The sequence below is a fragment of the Chionomys nivalis genome, chromosome 6 (assembly GCF_950005125.1).
Source record: "Chionomys nivalis chromosome 6, mChiNiv1.1, whole genome shotgun sequence".
Classification (NCBI taxonomy): Eukaryota; Metazoa; Chordata; class Mammalia; order Rodentia; family Cricetidae; genus Chionomys; species Chionomys nivalis.
In genome coordinates, this window is record NC_080091.1 from 41,506,275 (window position 1) to 41,526,093 (window position 19,819).

Genomic DNA, 19,819 nt, shown 5'->3' on the forward strand with positions numbered 1-19,819 from the left:
TCCAACACATTCCCTGCCTCCCTGTGGCAGGGATCAAAGCTGCAGGTGATGGCCGGCCGGCTGGCTCCTCCTGAGGCCTCTCTGATTGGGGTTGGTGGCAGCATCTTGTTTTCTTACATGCTTGTGTGTGCGTTCATGTTCTGAACTCTTTTTAGGATGACTCCAAGCAGATTGGCTTAGATCCACCCAGTGATCCATTTTACCTTTGTGACCTCTGTGAGGACCCCATCTCCACACGGTCACACTCTGAGGTCCCAGGAAAGGACCTCATCATAGGAAATTTAAGAAAACCAATGAGGGCCTTAACAGATGTCAACCGCCTCAGGAGAGGAGCATGGTAGACTCCGGAGGCAAAAAAAGAGCCTCCTGAGGAAAAGTGGGGGAGAGGCAGTGGTGGTATGGGTCACTGAAGATATGCAGGGGAGGACATGAGACCCAGGGCAGAGGGGTCAGAGCTCTCATCTTCTGAGAGGCAGGAACACCTGGTGGAAATATGTTCCTCTTAGATGAGGCCAGCAGGAGACACGAGAACGGGCATGCGGGGAACTATACCAGGAGAAGGGGTCTAGAGTGGCCAGGGCACAGGCCTTGCCTGTAAGGATGAAAGCCAGGTGTGGGGCATTCAGGGGATCTGTATGAGGGAGGGGAAGGAGGAGCTAGAGCTAGCGACACAGAGGGGAGGGGAGGAGGGCATGTAAGGAGGGTTGGGCACTGTCAACCGCAGAGACTGGGAGGAAGCTGGTTACGCAGTGACATCATGCACCACCTGGTACTGGCAGAGCTGAGCCTAGGTAAGGGAGGAAGGAGTAGCTGAGACAGCCTGAGGGCTGGGTCAGCAGAAGGGAGAGTGTGACTGCTGGGTGTGGCTAGAGGACTGACATTTGTTCAAGGAGAGGAACTAAGCATCAAAGAATAGCAGAGGTTCCATACACCATGGAGATGGTGCTTGACATGGTTGCTAGACATGCCCACCTGCCTTCATCCTCAGAGACGTGATAACCTCACCCCAGTATCCCTTGGGACATTCTGAGCTTTTTGTGAGTGACGGGTTGTGGACACCTTATCTTCACTAATGGCCTGCTGTGTTTATTGTAGTCTTCAGTTGTTCTTCCAAGCCTGTGCGTTTGTTCCGAGACTTCCCTCAACCTACAAAGGGGAAAAAATTCCACCTGCCAAGCTCACTGGCATTCCTGCCCATATCCTGGAGATGCCTCCAGAAGGTGCCCAACAGCGTGGCTCCAGGTCAACCTGTATAACTCTGTTCTAGGAAACCAGGACTTCCTCAGAGAGCATTGTCTCCGTGCCCGCATCAAGCACGTCGGGGTCCCCAAGCCGTGTGATCTACGTAAGTGAGGGCCGTGGAGAGTGCCGTGGGGTGGTGGTGCGGTCACCACTGGGCCAGTTCTGTGGAGACTGCAGTCTGCTGAAGATGGTCACTGTGGGCTCTAAGGGTGAGGCTGGACACTCAGCACTACCTTGGGGGAAAATGGGTAGAGAGCTGGGGAGTGACTTGAACCCTGAGGCCCAGACACATCCGTGCGGCCTAGGAAGGCCGCTAGGAATTTGTCCTCAACTGACTGGTGATGAGAGGGAAGCATGGAGCATAGCTGTGGTCATCATCCTGCAGGCGGGCAATGGCTGGTCTCTAGGTAGTCAGCCAAGGCCATGTGAAGGAAGGGTATGTGGGCCTACAAGCCGCTATGCAGGTCCACACACATGCACAGAAGGCTCCTGCCCAGCTCCCCAAGAGAAAGGTGTCGTAAAATGGCGCCAGACAGACCTTGGTGGGCCAAGGGGCCACATGGCGGGTGAGAATCAGAGGCCTCACGGTGGGCAGGAGACAAATATGCCATGCAGAGTCAGTGTGACCACAGTGTGGAGGGAGAGGGTTCTAGAACCCTGGGAGGACACTTGTGCTGAGTCTCAGCCAGTGCCTGTGAGGTCCAGAGTCTGGCTGTGCATCAGAGGCAAGGTGTTTCCCCTGTGGGCCTCTGAAAGCTCATTTGTAAGCTGGGTGAATCCAACCCCACCACCCAGTCTGTGCAGACGCCTGATTGCTCAGCTTTAGACAAAATGTGACCAAGCCGGTGGAGTTCCGGACAACTCTAGTCCTGACCTGGGGATGAAGGAGAGGACATGCAGTACACAGAAGGTCAGCCCTCTGACCTGGATGGAAGTGAGACCTCCATGAGTGGGGATAGCATGTTCACAGCTCTCAGATGAAGGATGGAAACTACAGGAGCCAAGGGGCAGGACGTATAGAATGGGGGCAGAGGAGACCAAGATCAACTGATGGTCTGGGAAAGATCCCCTGAGCTCCATTTGTCCAAACAGCTAGAACATCCCAATGGAATGGTCCATAGTGATCATAAGCCCTGGCTTAACATTTGACCTCAGGTATTTCGAGACCTGCCCTGGGCTCCAGAAGAATGGTCAGAGATGTGAAACATTAGGCCTTCAGTCATAGTGCAAGGCTAAGTGCAAGACTCTCTCTGCCAAATGTCCCCAGGGAGCCCTGGAGTGAGTCTAGTAGTCAGAAAGGCTTCCTAGAGATGGGTGAGGGCTGCTGGGCTCTGGAGAGCCTGATGGGTTCTGGAAAGACAAAGATGTGGGTGGCCTGAGGTAGAAGATGCCTGGGGGTATCAGGAGAGCCACTTGATGCAGCTGCGATTTGAGAGTTGCTACGACAGGGAGTACCAATGGGGGAAGTGTTCTAGAATCATTCAGCTGCCATGCCTTCTTAGGTGAGTGACTCTGGGGAAATTGTCCAGCCTCTCTGAGCGCTGGACTCTCTTGTAAGTGGGAGCACTGTGAGTGTCCCCACCACAGGGAGCTGTGACTTTCTGTCACAGATGCAGCTCAGTGTCTGCTGTGGCTGTTGAGGCTTTGTCCCGGCAGAGGAGACCTGGCAAAGACTGATGCAGAAATGGAACCTGAGCAGGGAGGGACCAGCCCAGAGCCAGGCTGGGGACTGGAGAGGGTGGAGGTGCTCCTAGGACCAGAGCAGATACATGGGACCATACAGAGAGCATGGGCACAGTGGGACGCTGTCCGAGACGGCAGGGAGGAATAAGCAGGCGCAACAGCAGCCACATGAACCTCATCTGAGCCAGCATGGCGGCTCACAGAATCTCACAGGCAGTGAACACATGTGGGCCGTGTCCCAGCACCCTGTCAAATGCTGAGCAGACATCTTGCTGCCGTTTCTGTACCTGCTCAAAACTGCTAAGAAGAGGGGAGAGAGAGTGAAAATGAATGCAGATGTCATCGTGTGTGCTCATTTGGTGTGGATAGAGTGAGTTATACTAGTGTATGTGTCACACACACGTGTGCAAGTTTGTGGGAGTCACTCCTGGTGTGCAAGTAGGTATGCCGGTATATGGGTGTGTTGTGAGCCAGCAGGTGTGTGTTATCACATGGGAGTGAGTGTAGTTTTAGTTGTTGTGCACACCCTCATCACCTCGGAAAGGCACACTCTGCGTGTCCTGATGTGCATTGATGTGAGCAGTGGATTGTGTGCATGTACATCTATGATATATGTTTGTGCTGTATACCTGTACCATGGGTGGTTTTCAGTCTCCTTGTCAGGCACATTATGGGTCCATCAACACATTATGGGCATAATGAACAACCTCAGTGTCTGATCCCGAGGCTATTCCTGTGATCAGGTCCTGGGCCTTGCATCCCTGTCCCACCTTTCCTGGGGGCTGGGTATGCTCAGACCTTGCTGGACCATGTCACTGCTGGCTGTGAAGTCGCTCTGTCCTGGCCTGTGACATCAGTGTTCGCTCCTCTGCTCTCTCTCCCATCAGGCGAAGCTTGGCGATGAGATCCTGGACTACAGGGACTTGGCTGCTCTTCCCAAAAACAAAGCAATCTATAACATTGACCGGCCCGACATGATCTCCTATTCACCCTACATTAGCCACTCGGCCATTGGGGACAGGCAGAGCTATGGCGAGGTATGGATCGTCACCATGTGTTGCATGCTTCCCCAGATGCCGGCTCTTGTGGACAGAGTTTAGTGATGGCCACCGCTCTCAGCTTCTTTGTCCCCAGATAACACGCCCATCTTATTTAAGGCACTCCTAACTAACCACGCCCCCCTCAGGGAAGTGAGGCTGAGAGTGAATTGGAGGTGAGCAGAGTTGGGGTAAGGGAAGCACACTCCGAAAATGTCTGCATTTTCCTGGCTACTAAGTGCTTTCATGACACGTGAACTATGTCATTTTCCCTCTCTGGACCATATGGGCTTGAGCCCACATTCCCAGGCTAGCTCTTCTTCTGTGGGTTCCTTGAGTCCATCTCTATGCTGGTTGAACAATATGGGTCATGATTCCTGGCACTGCCGAAAGTAGGCAGCATCTATTGGTGATGTCTGAAAGTAGGCAGCAACTATTAGTGATATCTGAAAGTAGGCAGCATCTATTGGAGATGCCTGAAAGTAGGCAGCATCTAGTGGTAATGTCTGAAAGCAGACAACATCTATTGGTGATGCCTGAAAGTAGGCAGGATCCATTGTTGATGTCTGAAAGTAGACAGTATAGATTGGTGATGTCTTATTTAGGCTGCCTGTTTCCATTGAGTGCTGCAGCTCTTACTGAGTCTCATTTTCTTTCTGTCAGGAGGTCTTAGTGTGTTTTTGGCTGTGTGTGGAGCTCAGAACAGATGTCCACCTGGGCCAGAAAAAATGGTTATTCCTAATATGTGCTCCTTTTGACTCCTTTCTGTAGCTTCAGCAAGGCCTCACAGGGAGTGAAAGCCAAGACCTGGGGCATTGTACATACCTCATAGTGTTGAGTTGCCCAGCTTGGCCCTGCATATATCATAGCTTCCAGACAAGCCTGCAGGCTCTGAGGGCCACTCAGAGATGGAGAAGAACAAAGGGACTGGAAGGTGGCCATCCTGGTGTGCATGTCTGAGGAGGGGGTTCACTGGCCTTATGGCTACTGTGCCGCCCACCGTGTGCCTGAGCTGGGTGTGGATGTCACCATCCCACATCCTGTCATTGGGCAGCAGGGAACTGAAGAGGCTCTGAGATCAAGCAACTTGTCTGTGTCCCTCTGAGATCCAAAGCCCCCCCCCCCCCCAGACCACGCACTGACTGTTTCCTTGGCTGATCTTCAGGGACATGGAAGTCAGGCCTCAGAGCTGGGTTCAAGTCCCACTGTGGTCAGCTTCAGGATGCCACCAGGGCTCTCCCTGAGTGGAGCACTGGAATTCCTGCACTGGCTTCAGGAAGCCCTGGTGGGAAGGGCTTTAGTGGGCAGTGGTGATATACAGGACCACAGACTGTTGACAACCTTGTCCTATATCCCTGGGTCACACAGGGTTGCCCCTTGTGTGTGGCATAGAGTTGTAGACACCATCTGGAGACCTCTGAGGTTTCTTTCAGCATCTGAGACCACAAAGCAAGATCCATGTGACCCACAGATAGTCCTGACTTAAGGGCCTGTCCCTCAGAGGACAGTGGGACAGCCTGGGAGAGTCTTTATGTGATTCAGGAGTTACCCTCTCCAGTATCTGCTTGACCACAAGCTCATACCTTCTGCCTATACTGCCTGTGAGACCTGCTTCAGCAGATGTCAGTACCAGGCTGTCCTGGAGAAGGAAGGGGTGTTCCCACTAAAATGCCACTTCCTCCCGAGGCCCAGGATGGTGCGTGGTGGGCAACATAACATAGAAAACCTCAGGCTCTTGTAGGGTACATTATATACAGAGTACCCAGTGGCTTCACTATGGCCTCACTGCCTCATCCCTGTGGACCATTCTCAAGAGCGGAGTTTTCACTTCTGTTCCTGTATCCGGCCCAGCCCCTGGGAATTATTTTTCCCAATTGTACCTAAGAAAACCATGACCAAGTGAGGCTCAGCTAGGGCTCACAGGGGCCCAGGTGAACTGGTTCTGGTTCCTGCTCTCTGAGTGTCCTGAATGAGGTGGAAGAGCCATCCTTCTAGCGGAGAGGAGCCATTGGCTGGAAACATAAGGACTGGAACATCCTCTCTGAGCCTCTGTCTCCCTGCTCCTCCCAGCCCATGGCCCTAGTCACCCTCTTTCTGCTGTCCCCCACCCATCTGTCCTCTCCAGAGAAAATAAGAGTCGAGCCCACTGGGTATTACTAGAGTGGTCCCTGAACCACCAACTGCTTTGTTTTTGAACTCGTGGTCTCTGTGGAGAATAAGGATCAGGTGGGCTGAGTAGAGGAAGGCGCTGGGCCAAGTAGCACCAAGCCATCTCTGGTAGTGGGGCTTTTTCTTAGCTAGAGTCTCAGGTCACTGAATGTGGGTGCCTGTGTTGCCTGTGGTTACCAAACAGCCTTCTTACCCAAAGCAACCCCTGGCACAGCGCACTAACAGACGGCTCTGTTGTGTCCACAGTCGCCTCAGTTGCTCTCACCAACGCCGACTGAGGTAACCACCTCCTATGCCTGTGCCCTGTGTGCTCATGGTGCTACCAACTGCAGGGTTATAGAGATGACCAGCATGGCGGCCTGAGGGCCACATGGCCCTAGCCACACCTCACCGGGGCCCCCTGCTGGTTGTTTTTATAATCGCATCTCATCTGCATGCTCCCCCTTGTGTGTGCAGACAGGTCTTTACCAACACAGGGGATGTGGTGTCGCCTGGCAGCTCCTGGCCTGGGTCATGACTTCCTTGGGTGAGCTGAGGTCCCCTTCTATCCCCCCCAACTAGATATACAGGAAGTTCCAGGACCTGTGGCTGAGCATTCTCGGAGAGCTGTGCTGTCAAACAGGCTCAACAGCACTGCAGGGCTTCTTCTTGCCTTGGAAGCAGTGGGGCAAATTGTGGCCTCTCAGACCCTCAGCCATGTGACAGAGTCCATGGGGAGGGCATAGTCCACAGCACACTTTTGAGTCCTCTCTCTGTGCTGGACACGGCTACCATCATTTTATACCTAATTCCTCTAGCCCAGACCATCTCCCAGAGACAGCTTCCATGGGGAAACTGGAGCCTAGATGTCAAATAACTGGGCTATTTTTTCCTCCCTATCCTTGGGGAGTGTCCCATTCCAGCCCACAGAGCTGATCCCAAGAGTGAGGATTTCCTTGTCATCTCAGACTGAGGAATGCTTTTTACTTCCTGTAGCTTTAGAAGCAGGATCCACATACGGCAAGAGCCCCTGCCTGTCCCTCCATGACCTCCTCAGCCTGTCTTCTTAGAAACCATACCTGGGCCATTGTGGGGACCCTGGTGCTGTGGGGTATCTGGGGTTGAGATGAGGATAGGAGGGCTGGCATGACCCAGGCCACCAGACTTCATTGCTGAGGGATGGGCAGTCTAATCCTCGAACCATGGTGCCATGCCATCTCATGCTGCTGTCGCCTGCTCTGGCTGCTCTCGGAAGCTCCTCTTCCTGCTGAGATAGGGGCTGTGTCATCAGCGCTTGTGGGCCTTGTTGTCTGGGTACTCTCCCACCTCAGACGGTGCCCCAGAACATCTAGGTCCTCCCTCACACACAGGGAGCATTTCAGTGTGTTCTCAACCCGTTCCAAAAGTCCAGAGTTCTGGGGATGGTTAAGAGGGAGGGAAATGGGGCAGGGAGAATGCAGGTAGGGTCCTTTCACCCCATTCCAGAGGGTCAGATGGACAAGAAGGGTGGATGTCTAATGGTCCCATGATCAGGCCAAGGGGGCTTGTTATGGCTCAGACCTACCTCGCTGTCCGGATGTGCTCTGTCTGTGCTCGGAGACCCTGTTTTAGGGCTGCGTTGTTTCTGCCCTTGGGATCTAGAGGGCGAATACAGTGGGGCAGATGAAAGGCAGTCAGTGCTTCTGACCCAGGTGCTCTCACGCTGTTTTCCCACCCAGGGGGATCAGGACGATCGGTCCTACAAGCAGTGCCGGACCTCCAGCCCCAGCTCTGCTGGCTCCGTCAGCCTCGGGCACTACACCCCAACATCACGGTCACCCCAGCACTACAGTCGCCCAGGTATTTATCCCCACCCTGCTTCCCTTGACCCCTGACGAGGCTGTTCTTCTCAGTGAGTTTGCAGATAGAAAGTAACTGCTTTATTCACTGAGAAAAGTGGTGGAGTTGGGGGTGGCAGGAGCCAGTAGGTGGTTAATGGAGAGTCACTTAGCCATAAGGAAAAGGATTGCCTTATGCCTAGGAGCAGGTAGCCATGAGGCAGCTGGTCACCCTGGGGCTGGAGAAGCTGTCTAAATCCACAGTGCACATCCCGAGAAGCATCCTGCCCCGAGGCCCACATGGAGCAACTAGAGTGGGGATCTGGGGGGTAGTAACAGAACAGTGAGAATGTGGAATAGCACATGAGGCAGGACACCGAGTCACAGCCTGTTGTGAGCCCATAGGAGTTTGGAAGGACTTGATGTGAGGAGTCAAAGTCAATGGCTACACCACCACCCAGGCAGGATGTCTAATGCTGTACCTATCACTCGCTGCAGACAGCCATCCTAATAAAGAGGCTGGCAATAGACCGCTATGTCCTTCCAAGCTGGGACAGAGCCCTGCACAGGGCCTCCAATCCTATTGCCTCATCCCCCCCCACCCCTCAATTTGCATCGTCTTCCTCAGCTTTGAGCTGGCATGTGGAAGCCACAGGGGCCATGCACAAAAGCGATGCCTTTTGGAGGGATTTTTCCAGCCTGCTTCTTCCCTTTCCAGCCGCGCATGACCCATTTTCACACCTATGGGCCATAGCTCTTAGTTCTGAAAACTTGGTGGAAAAATCAACTTAATTGTTTGCAATCATTGTCATCGGTTCTTTGCAATACACCTGTTCCTTCCTGCTTAGCAAGTGTGAGGAGTGAGGGTGAGTGAGTGTGTATGGGAGAGTAAGTGAGTGAGTGAGTGTCTGAGTGGCTGGGCTGGTGGATAAGTGTGTGAATGAGTATGAGTCAATGAATGAGTGAGTGAGTAAATGAATGAGTGGGTTGTGGATGAGCAACTGAGTGAGGGAATGAGTGAGTGAGTTAATGGGTAGTCAGTGAGTGAATGGGTGAATGAGTGAGTTAATGATGGTTAGTGTAAGTTTAAGTGAGAATTGAGCGACTGAGTGAGTGAATGAATGAATGATTGAGTAAATGAATGGAGATGTGTGAGTGTGTGAGAAAATGAACAGATAGTAAGTGTGTGGATAGAAGTGACTTTCTTGAGCCCTTCCCCTAAGGCTTCTTGTGACTTGACCTCTGACTTCGCATCCCCAAGAGGGCCTGCCTAACTGCTAAGTGCTTGGTCAGGGGTAAAGCCTACAGAGCCAAGCTTTCTATCTGAGCTGGCAAGTGCCGTGAGGATGCTGGTGACAGATCACTCCCTGACCTCTGGAAGCTGCCCTCCCATTGTCCTTGATCTCAAGGACACCCCAAAGTGAGCCACAGGCAGGACCAGAGGCTGTGTCCCAAGCCCTGGCTGCCACCCTGTGTCCCAGAGGCAGCATCTCCTGACCCCACCTGGAGGAGAATGTCCCACAGCCTGCTGGGTGACCCTCTTCAGGTGCTCCAGGAGAGCAGAGGGACAATGTCCCTGGCCAAGTGGGGACTAGGACAAGTTGGTGGCTCTGGGGTGGAGGAGCCCAGGGTTACTGACTGCTCTCTGTTGCCCGCAGCTGGTACTGTGAGTGTTGGTACCAGTAGCTGTCTGTCCCTGTCCCAACACCCAAGCCCTACATCCGTGTTCAGACATCATTACATCCCCTACTTCCGAGGTAAGGCGTGCAGTGCGCAGCGGGGGGTGCTCGTCCCATGTCTCCGCATGGCTTCCAGAGCCCTGTGTCTCATGCCTGTGTTCTTCCTGTGTTGTGTGTGTCTGGCTCTATTTCGTCAGTGTGTCCATGTTCCTGGAAGGAGAGCAGGGTTGATTTGTCACTGAAAGTGCAGCTGGAGAGAGTATGTCGATGAACATCTTGCTCCACGCTTAGGGCCTCACTGGCGTCATTGTACACGTTTCCCCATCAACTCTATGTGGTGGGGCGCATCTGATAGTGTCAGCCTTCAGGAGCAGGAGCTGAGAAGTGAGAGGTGGTGATGTCCACATCCTCAGACCCCTGGCGGCTGGCTCAGAACTCAACCCAGGGGACTCTAACCCCAGGCTCTTTTCAGGATGCAGAACCAGCCATGATCCATATTCTGTAGACCCATATATGTGACTTCCATGGGAAGAGTGGACACCCTTGTATTTTTCTCCATGCTAAGAACTGAGTTATGTAGACCCCAAGTTCACATATTGATGGTCAAACCTCCATGTAGCAGTGTTTCAAGGAACACAGTGAAAGCAGCAATAGAGGTAGGGTGAGGTCTCAAGGTGGGATCTCATCTGCTGGGACTGGTGGCCTGGGCATCAATGGAGAGATGGTCAACAAGCCAGGATGAAATACCCCCAAAATAAAACAAACAATAACAACACCAAAACCCACTTCTGAGCTTTGATCATGACTCTTGATGTGTGAGAAACAGGAGACTGAAATGGATGTAGACCCTGAACTGTGAGTTTTGTTACACAGCCCAGCTGATAAAGGCACCAGCAAATGACATCTGGGGACTTAGAAAACATAGCAACGACTTTCTCAAGAGTACCTGGGCAATACATTAAGTTCCCTGTCTCTCAGAGACACACAATGGCACCCATGGAAAGCTCCATTCCATGGGGTGCAGGAGCAGCTGACAGCTAGCTCCTGTCACTAGCAGTCAGTAAACAGCCCGTTCTCCTTCATCTTTATTCTCACCCCTGGCCCCACTGAGAAGAGCCCTTGGCACTATCATGTCTTCCTTGCTCCTTCATGGGCTCTCCACACATCCCAGTCTCTAGCAGGGGTTGAGTCTCCAGTGAAGATGTACAGCCCCAGATGGCACATCCCTAGAGCAGCAGAGTGGCAGCTTCTGGGGCCTTGATACACACGTATCATATGTCTGTGGGAGTCTCAGAGTGAGGGGTGCTCCCGGGACCTGGAGGGAGCCTGACGGCTCTGAGGAATGTCTTTTTTCCCTTTGCTCAATGGTGCTGGACACAGTTCTTCTCCCATCTGCACGGCCCTGCCTTTGGTAGTTCTATACATCCGGATCCCTGGTCAGACTGACCAAAGACAAGGGCACATGCTAGACATTGGTCATTGCTGCTCCTCTTCTTAGTGGAGTGAAACAGGAACCCATAACTCTGCCCGCAGATTGACTTCCATGGGAGACTGTGACCTTGGGTTCTCCAGTGTCTTTCCAGAACATTCCTTGAGGAGATAAATGAGTTACAGACCCTGAGATCTTCATGGGGGAGCATCTTGTTCCTAGCCTCTGGGCATGCAGCTTATCGCTGTCCACAGGACACAGCCACAGGTGTGGCATCTGCCCAGGCTCTGGAGAATTCCTTTCCCCATGGGTGCTCTGCAGTATTTGGGACACAGTAGAAACACCACACTGTCTGATGCTGGGTGAGGGCCCCAGGTAGACGCATCTTCCTGTGCCAGGACTCTCCTGACCTACCCTCTTTCCACCGTCCACTCAACCCAGACATCATCCCCTCCTGCTGTGTCTCAGTGCCTAGGGCCTCACTGCTCCAGACCTGCAGCGGGTGAAGGACTGGTGAAAGTTATCAGTGCATTAGTGGGAATTTCAGACCTTGGTTGGGGTGGTATAAGGTTTCAGCCTGACTCTTGCTTGATAAGGACAGGAGGTGTAGGTTGACAAGGGAACACATGCTGCTGATGTCACTTTTCTGGGAACTGATGGGAAGCACTTCCACAGCCCTAGTGGCATGCAAAGGAAGGGAAGCAGAAGAACTTAGGGGCAGAGCCTCAGGCCCAAACCCCAGCATTCACTATGCCCCAGGAGGTGTTTCTCATTCTGCTAATGGCTCCCTCCTTCATCTCTAAAACAGGTCCCTAAACTTTGGTCCCTCAACCTCAGGATGTATGGTAGATGCCTCAAGGAGACTCCAAGTAGAAACTGCACATGCCTTGGCCATTGTCGTCAAAGGATCCTGGCACGTGTTGTGAACTAGTCTTGCTCAGATGTGACTTTGGGAAAGTTCAACCAGAGACAATGGCAGCATCTTGGCCATAGCCAACTATAACATCTTCAGGGCCAGAGCCAGCTGTAATGGCATCCAGGCTAGAGTCAGCTGCAGCATCTTTAAGGCCAGAATCAACTGCAGTCATAGCAACCATAGTTGGAGCAAGAAAATAAATGATGAGTCATTGGACTCATAGATGATGCAATGTCCACAAATCTATACTGAAATAACAGCATGGGGGACGAGTTCTGCACAGAATCTGTGGAGGTAGTGGACATGATCCCTCCACTTAGCCGAGTGCAGACTAAGATCTCGAACTGCATCGCTCCCAGGCAAGGCCCTTAGCTCCAGCTCCAGGTTCTGCAGACAGCAAGTACCCTGGGGGAGATGTGACAAGGATGACATGCCACCGCTGTGCTTTCCCCCTAAATCTATAACCCCTCTTTTTTTCTGTCCCAGGTGAGGGACATTCTGTAGTACCTTCCCCCGCCAGTGTTCTAGGAAGTCAGGACCTGTGACAAGGGATGCTGGTCACAGCTAGGAGAAGTCAAGGTGTGACCACGGGTATAGTGTGATGACCTAGGCGGGTGCTGAGACAGAGAAGATCTCAAGTGAAAGTGGGTGAAACTCAAAGTATAGTTAATAGGACACAGTGGTTCCAGGTTCTGGCAGGGTGGCATCTTCTAGAACCATCTAAAACTATTTCAAAGTAAAACATTGACTTAAACTGAAAGAAGTCATAGGCCACACCTAGAACCTGGGCTGCCCAGTCCTGTACAGGCCCCTTCCACCGGAGGTGTCAGAAACACCCTGGATATGAAACCTCCAAAAAGAGGCATGAGCCTGGACAAAGGTACCTCCATGCCTGTCCTTGGGTGACATTAGGGTCCTGGCGACCTCATCACAGAGATCCGGTGGGAAAGTTGGCTTCCAAGTAGTCAGTGTGCCCACCTCACATAGCATAGTCCTTGCCCTTCTCAGGAGGTGACAGAGATGGTGCCCACTGTGTGGGACTGACATGGGCACACCATGAAAGCCCACAGCAGAGCTCCAGGCACGTCTGTGGGGTTGAGGTCAGCAGGATGTTTTCTCAGCTACACGAGACAGGGGAACATGCTTGTGGAAAAGAGAAAGGCCTGTGGTGGCCTTGGCCTCCTGAGGGTTTTGTCAGCCAGATCATGAGTCTGAACCAGGAAGGTCTAGACAGTATGGAGCCTGGGAAGGGCCTTGCAGGTCAGACAAGGGGCAGGGAAGGCTCAGTGTCCCAGGCAGAGACCAAGGTGGCTGGTATTGAAGGCTACTTTAGTAAATGTGACAGGGTCCTTGTGGATCATCAAGGCTACCACACTGTGCCTCAGCTCCCTTGGTCTTGGCCTCTGTGATCAGCTGAGAAACTGTAGCCCCCACATCAGTGAGTGCACCTACATGTAGGAACCTCACTTATCATTTCAGGGAACATCGCACTATATAAAGGTCAAGCTCTGGAGTGGACAGGAATGTTGGAACATTTTAGAATCCTCCGTCAGCTGGGTGAGGGTAACAGAAATGACCATGAAGTCTAGATAAAAGAAAGAAAGGCCTGGTCATGTGAGGGATGCCAGCCAGTAGGGACAGTCTTCAGCCAGGGTAGATGGCTTACAGTTGTGTTTTCAAAGCTGCCGTGTTTGTCATAACTTAAAGTGACACGTGGAGTCATGGTGTCATGCACAGGAGACTATGGTTCCGATCTTCCTGGGTGAGACCCCTGCTATTGCCAGGAAGAACAGAAGCTCAGTGGATGCAGCCAGACAGAAGGCTCCATACAGTTCTAGAATAAAATCTTTGACTTCTCCAAAGCCCCATTGGTGTTTGCAGGTGAATTCAGTGGCTGTGCTCAGGCAGGAGAAGACGCCCAGAGTAGGAATCACTAGTCTCCTTTGGTGGCCACTTACTGGGCCCTCCTGCAGCCAGGCCCTCCCTGCCTGTCTGTGATGCTCCTGTCGTCTCCAGTCTACTCAGGCCTGGCTTCTGTCCCATTGGCCTTAGGGTCCAGCTGCTTGATCTTGCCATTCAAAGGCATGGTTCTCGCATCCAGAGACCCCTTTCTTAGCCAGGCGATCAGGCACAGCCCTGCAGAGTTTCCCACGTCTCAATTTAGGAAGGGAACGTTTGTGCTGTGGGGTGTCCTGCTGTGAGCCGTGCTCCTCATCACGTGTCCAGTGCCACCGTGTTCTATCCATCGCATTCTGCATTGGCGGGAGGTGGGGCATCCACTCAGGTGTCTGATGGGTGACTTGATCATCTGGCATCCTTCACAAAACACAAAACATAGCTCCTGCTGAGGCAGAACTTGGAGGCAGCAGAGTACACTGATGCTCCTTTTGCTTGTCAGAAACAGCCTGTATCAAGGACTGTGGAAGTTGATGAATGTTGACCCCCAGTTTCCTACATGGGCAAAGTATTTGTAAGGGATACTTTTTGACCCATTTCTACACCTTAGTCCCTTTCTCACAGTTAATTGATGAGATCTCAAAGCAGTCAGGACCTTCCTGCATAAGTTACATCAGGGAGGCAGGAACTGTGAGCCTGGGGTGTGTGTTCACACCCCAGGATCCTGGGCTCTGCCCACCACCCACACACTAACACACGGTTGGCCCTTCAATCACTGCCCCTTTGTCCCTTCCACCTCCTGGGGCCAGGAACACTGCCCATTGGGACAGAAGTCATAGAACCCAGGCTGGAAGACTCAGGTGTGGGCTTCCTTCAGGCAGGAGAGAGGGGCTTCACTACAGATCAGCTCTTTTTGCCTGAAACTGTCTGCTTTGCTTTCTTGCCCCTCACCTACTGCCTCTGCTCTTCCGTCTGGAGGCAGCGAAAGTGGCCGTAGCACCCCAAGTCTCTCGGTGCTCTCCGACAGCAGGCCTCCTTCCTCTACCTATCAGCAGGCGCCACGCCACTTCCACATCCCAGGTAGGTCCCTGTGTACTTGTTGGTTCCTCATGCACCATTGTGGCAGCACCAAAGTTGTCAGAGCATCCCCAAACACCAAGCTTCCTTAAAAGTTACTCCATGGAGTAGGGTGTAGTGGTGCATACCAGTTGTTCAGCACTGAGAAGGCAGAGGCAGGAGTAGCACAAGTTCAAGGCCAACCTGAACTACAAAACAAGATTCTGCCTGGTGGTGGTGCACACCTTTAATCTGAGTTCTAGGCAAGCCTGTTCTACAAAACGTGTTCTAGGACAGCCAGGGCTGTTATACAGAGAAATTCTGTCTTGAAAAAATAGCTTAGTGGTTAAGAGCTTTGCCTGCTCTTCCAAAGGTCCTGAGTTCAATTCCCAGCAACCACATGGTGGCTCACAACCATTTGTAATGAGATTTGGTGTCCTCTTCTGGCCTGAAGGCAGACATGCAAGCAGAATACTGTATACATAATAAATAGATAAATCTTTAGAAAAAATAAGAAAAATGTGGTTACATTTACACAATGGAGTGCTACACAACAAAAAAAATAATGACAACTTGAATTTTGCAGAAAAATGGATGGAGCTAGAAAACATTTTGGATGAGGTAACCCAGACACAGAAAGACAATTATCACATGTACTCACTTATAGGTGATTTTTAAACATAAAGCAAAGAAAACCAGCCTACAAACCACAATCCCAGAGAACTTAGACAACAATGTGGATACTAAGAGAAACTTACATAGATCTAATCTACATGGGAAGTAGAAAAAGACAAGAGCTCCTGAGTAAATTGGGAGCATGGAAACCTTGGAGGAGGGTTGAAAGGGGAGAAGAGAGGCAGGGAGGGGAGCAGAGAAAAATATAGAGCTCAATAAAAATCAATAAAATAAAAAAATAATCAAAACAAAAAGATTCTATCCCCAAACAATACAAAATCCTAACGCAATGGGTTTGCATTAACCCCTCAAACTGACATGTTTGGGTTTTCTCCAAGTCTCACAAATACTGAGAAAACGTTTTCTGTTCTGGATCAAGGTGGAGAAAAGGGGCTCCCCCAGCACCTCAAGGTTCTTGCTTGCCTCCTTCCCTGTCCACTTCTCTCCTTGTCCCCTTCCCATATGAGGTGAGGTCTAGAGTAGGGAATGCTTGGTGAAGGTGTGGGGCTTCAGCCTAGCCTACTTTCTGTTTGTGAACTTGGCGGGTGATTCCAGGCTGGGTGAGCCAGGAGCTGACAGAAACCCTAGGGTGGAGAGCATTGCAGCTGCTTCCCTGCTTCCCCTCACGTTCTTTCCTTCTCTTTCCTTCTTCTTCCCAGACACTGGCGTAAAAGATAACATCTATAGGAAACCCCCTATCTACAAACAGCACGGTATGGTTGGTCTGTCGGGCTCTGCTGCCGTGCTTTGCCTGCATGCCTGTTGCACCCTCTTGCTTCTGAATGCTCCCTTTGCTGTGTCCTGCTCTGAGGCTTGGGGAGGCCCTGCTGACTGAATGTTAAATGCACGCTCACTAGTAGGGACCTGGGAGGTCGCTTTTCACAGCAGAGGAGACATGTGGAGAGGCTAATGCATGGCATTTGGGGCTGGGGTGCAGCTGCTAGAACTAAGAACCTTTATTTTGTGTTTTTGATGCTACCATGGGGGCCCCAGTCGAGATGGTGAGGAAATGGGGGGCTTCTCGCCCATGCCCTGACTCAGGCCTGATCTTTGAAAAATAATGACTTGGAACCAGCCGCAATTTAGGGAGGCTTTAGGCCCCATCTTTTGGGAATATCTGTGACAGAAGAGGATGCCTTGCCCTCAGCTGATGGGGTTCCTTGCATTGTGTAGGAGCTAGAGATGGTTGTTAGCAAGGGTGTCTCTATCCCTCTGACCCCCACATCTTCTCCACATGAACCTACCTGGGACAGAAGTACAAGGAAAAGAGTGCTTGGGCCGTGGAGCAGGACTCTAGAAGAGTGGGAACTGGGATTTCTGGGTGAGTGGGGCAGGTCACCTCAGCACCAGGCCATGGAGCAGGACTCTAGAAGAGTGAGAACTGGGATTTCTGGGTGAGCAGGGCAGATCACCTCAGCACCATGAGCCTACGTTTCCTCATCTGCAAACTAGACCCCTTTCCCACTGTGTCTTCCACTTCCTCACCGCCATTCCTGCCCCTCTGCCCCCTCATCCCTATGGGGTTGGGTATGAGTTGCTCACAGAACCATGAGGGTAGAGACAGTTCTAAACTGTAAAGGGCTGCGCACAGCGTGGGGACTGTTATGTCATCACTAAGATGCGAGGGAAGAGAGATTTCTGCATGGACAGTTCTTTTTCAGATGTGGCTAAGGAAAGCACCCCCTTTCCATACTGACAAGCGGTAGCCAGCTTATTGGAGGCCTACTGTGTTGGGTTTTATTCCTCAGTGTGGAGAGGCCCACACTCTGTCTTTCCTCCTCCTCTCAGAGGGAAAGAAGAAAACTGAAGTCCTGGTTTCCAGAATCCAAGCAGAGAGCACACTTCTCTCCAAGAGATGGGTGGGGACAGTTAGACTATGACACCTTTTACCAAGAAGAGAACTCTAGTCTTAAAAGTGGGGGAAAAGGCCCAACAAAAGAAAGGAACACCCATTAGGTGACCCCTGCAGCACTATGCTGGACAGCCTTGGAGGAGGACCATGGGTTCTGTATCACCCAGAGCCCAGGGAAAAGATTAATTTATGGGGCCTTGATTAACCACTGCTACCTCTGCATCACCACTAGACACTAAGACTGTGTGGTTAATACCCATGGTCCAGGCAGAGTTGGCCTTGGCACCTCGCCTTAGAATGTCACTTTATATAATTGACCAACTGTGTCTGATAGGGTCAGACTGAGTCAGAGTGTTAGGGTTAAAGTCTTTTACCTGAGCCCCTGGGGGAGATCAGGTTCCCAGTTCCCAGGCACCAGCCTTGTAGTCTAGACATAGGACACTGTCTGCAGGCCACTCCAGTGTGAAGGAACCACACAGTTAGTTACCCAAGTCCAGGATTCTGTACGCTGATTTTTGTAAAGAAGCAGATCTTGGCATACACCACCTTGACCAGGCATTTGGCAATGCAAACTCATGCAGAATGCAGTGAGCTGTGCAAACCACAAGTGACTAGAGAGCTTTAGCAGTAAGAAGCTCCTTAAAGACCCCTGGGAAATACAGATGTGCAGGGGTACCTTTGGTTTCCAGTTCATACACTGAGACCATTGGTATTCATAAGGCCTCCCCACCCCTGGTTACAGGTAGGGCATGTGCATGCATGCCCTGTGCATGCCTACCTGTGTACATGTGTGTGTGCGCGTGAGCGTGCTTGCTCACCGTTCTACCCCCACCAAGTGCTTGCTCCATCAAGGCAACTTGACCACAAGTCTTCCCTGAGGAGCTCTGGAGCTCGATGTAGGCATGAGCAGCAGTATTTTAATCCTCACTCCAGCTTGAAACAGCCCCTGCGAGATGACAGTGAATCACAAGACTGTTCCATTAGCTTAAGATCCTATATTTAACATGTTGCAAGCAGCCAAGCCTTTCCCCCAGATGTATTGACTCACAGCATTCAACTCTGAAGTCACTGGACATGGTCGCTGCTGGTTATAGTAGTGTTCTTCTCTGATGCCGGAGTCTCAGTCCTGCTCTGAGAGCCATGAGGATAGCTGGGCCCCTGTGCCCACTGGGTGGAGGTGACACTTGGGGTAGAAGGCAAGATGCTTTTGAGTCCATGAAGCACTCATAACTGTGCAGCTGACTTCTGACCCAATCAACTGAAGTTGTCTTTTTTTTTTTTTTTTTTTTTTTGGTATTTTGGGAACTGACTGTATTTCTATAACAGTTAAGTTTTACTTGCTTAGCGTTTACTGGTTTTAAGGAGGAAGAGAAGATATGAAGAAAAGTAGGAAGTGATAAAAATGGAGTAAGCAGGGGCAAAAGATAAGGAGCGCCCCCCCCCCCCCATACCACCAGGCATCACAAGGATCAGCTTGTAGTGCCTGTCAGGCAGGAGGAGGCACAGGGTCTTGGCAGCTGCGTGAGTCAGAAGCTTCAGGATCGTCTGCAGCTCAAGAGAAGCTGTGGACTGTTTGTGTTGCCCTGTGAAAGTGGAATCTCATGCCTGCAAACACACATACCTGCACATGCGTGTGCACACACATACACTTGCATGCACACTTGCCTGCACACACATACATACTTGTGTGCACACATACACCTGTATTCACACATGCCTGTATACACACACACACTTATATACACTCACATGCAAACTCAGCTACACATACATACACACCTGTGTGCACACATATACCTGCATTCACACAACTGCATACATACACACATTCCTGCATACATGTACAGCATCCAACCTTGTCACCTTGGGGAGGCAGCTACTTAGCAGAGAGAAATGCTTCCTTCCTCAGGGTTCATTTCCTTAGAAATGGGATTAGGCTTGTGCCTCAGAGCTTTCAGGCAGTTTCTGAAAATGGCAGAGCTGCTTGACAGAAGGGGCTCTCCAAAGGCGGTCTCTCGGAGGAAAGAAGACATCCGCTTTTAGACTGTTTAGTTTGTTTTCCTGCCGCTGTGATAAGACAGCCTGACAAATGTGACGGAAGTAAGAGGGGTTCTTTCCAGCTCCTGGTTCAGGAGTGCCGCCCCTCGCAGTAGAGAGGTCACAGTGGCGGGAAGCACCTAGTCACAGCACGGGCACCACCAGGATGCAGAGTGTGTTGAAGGACAGTGTTAGCTAGACTCCTCCTTCCTATACAGCTCAGAGAATGGTCACCCACATTTAGTGTGGGTCTTCCTACTCCAGTTAACGTAATCAACACCACCCTTCCTTCCCCAAAGGGAATACCCCAAAGCTAGTGATTCCTCATAGATGCAGCTGAAGGTTCACTTCC

The 19,819-nt window shown here is 51.5% G+C and overlaps 1 protein-coding gene across 14 annotated transcripts in view; it reads left to right on the plus strand.

Annotated features, from left to right (window-relative positions):
- The window catches only part of Ablim2 (actin binding LIM protein family member 2), a 121,812-nt gene that overhangs the window by 72,343 nt on the left and 29,650 nt on the right, over positions 1-19,819 (plus strand). For 7 of the 14 annotated variants that reach the window (XR_009057243.1, XM_057771499.1, XM_057771490.1 and 4 more), the window contains 7 exons: positions 1,268-1,345; positions 3,813-3,962; positions 6,378-6,410; positions 7,829-7,949; positions 9,586-9,684; positions 14,826-14,927; positions 16,238-16,291. Coding sequence is in view for 13 of the 14 variants with exons in the window: in XM_057771499.1 (XP_057627482.1) it covers positions 1,268-1,345; positions 3,813-3,962; positions 6,378-6,410; positions 7,829-7,949; positions 9,586-9,684; positions 14,826-14,927; positions 16,238-16,291 (637 nt within the window). In the remaining variant the exon portion in view is untranslated. The remainder of the gene's footprint in view (positions 1-1,267; positions 1,346-3,812; positions 3,963-6,377; positions 6,411-7,828; positions 7,950-9,585; positions 9,685-14,825; positions 14,928-16,237; positions 16,292-19,819) is intronic. The other 7 variants (XM_057771487.1, XM_057771489.1, XM_057771495.1 and 4 more) reach the window with 3 other exon arrangements.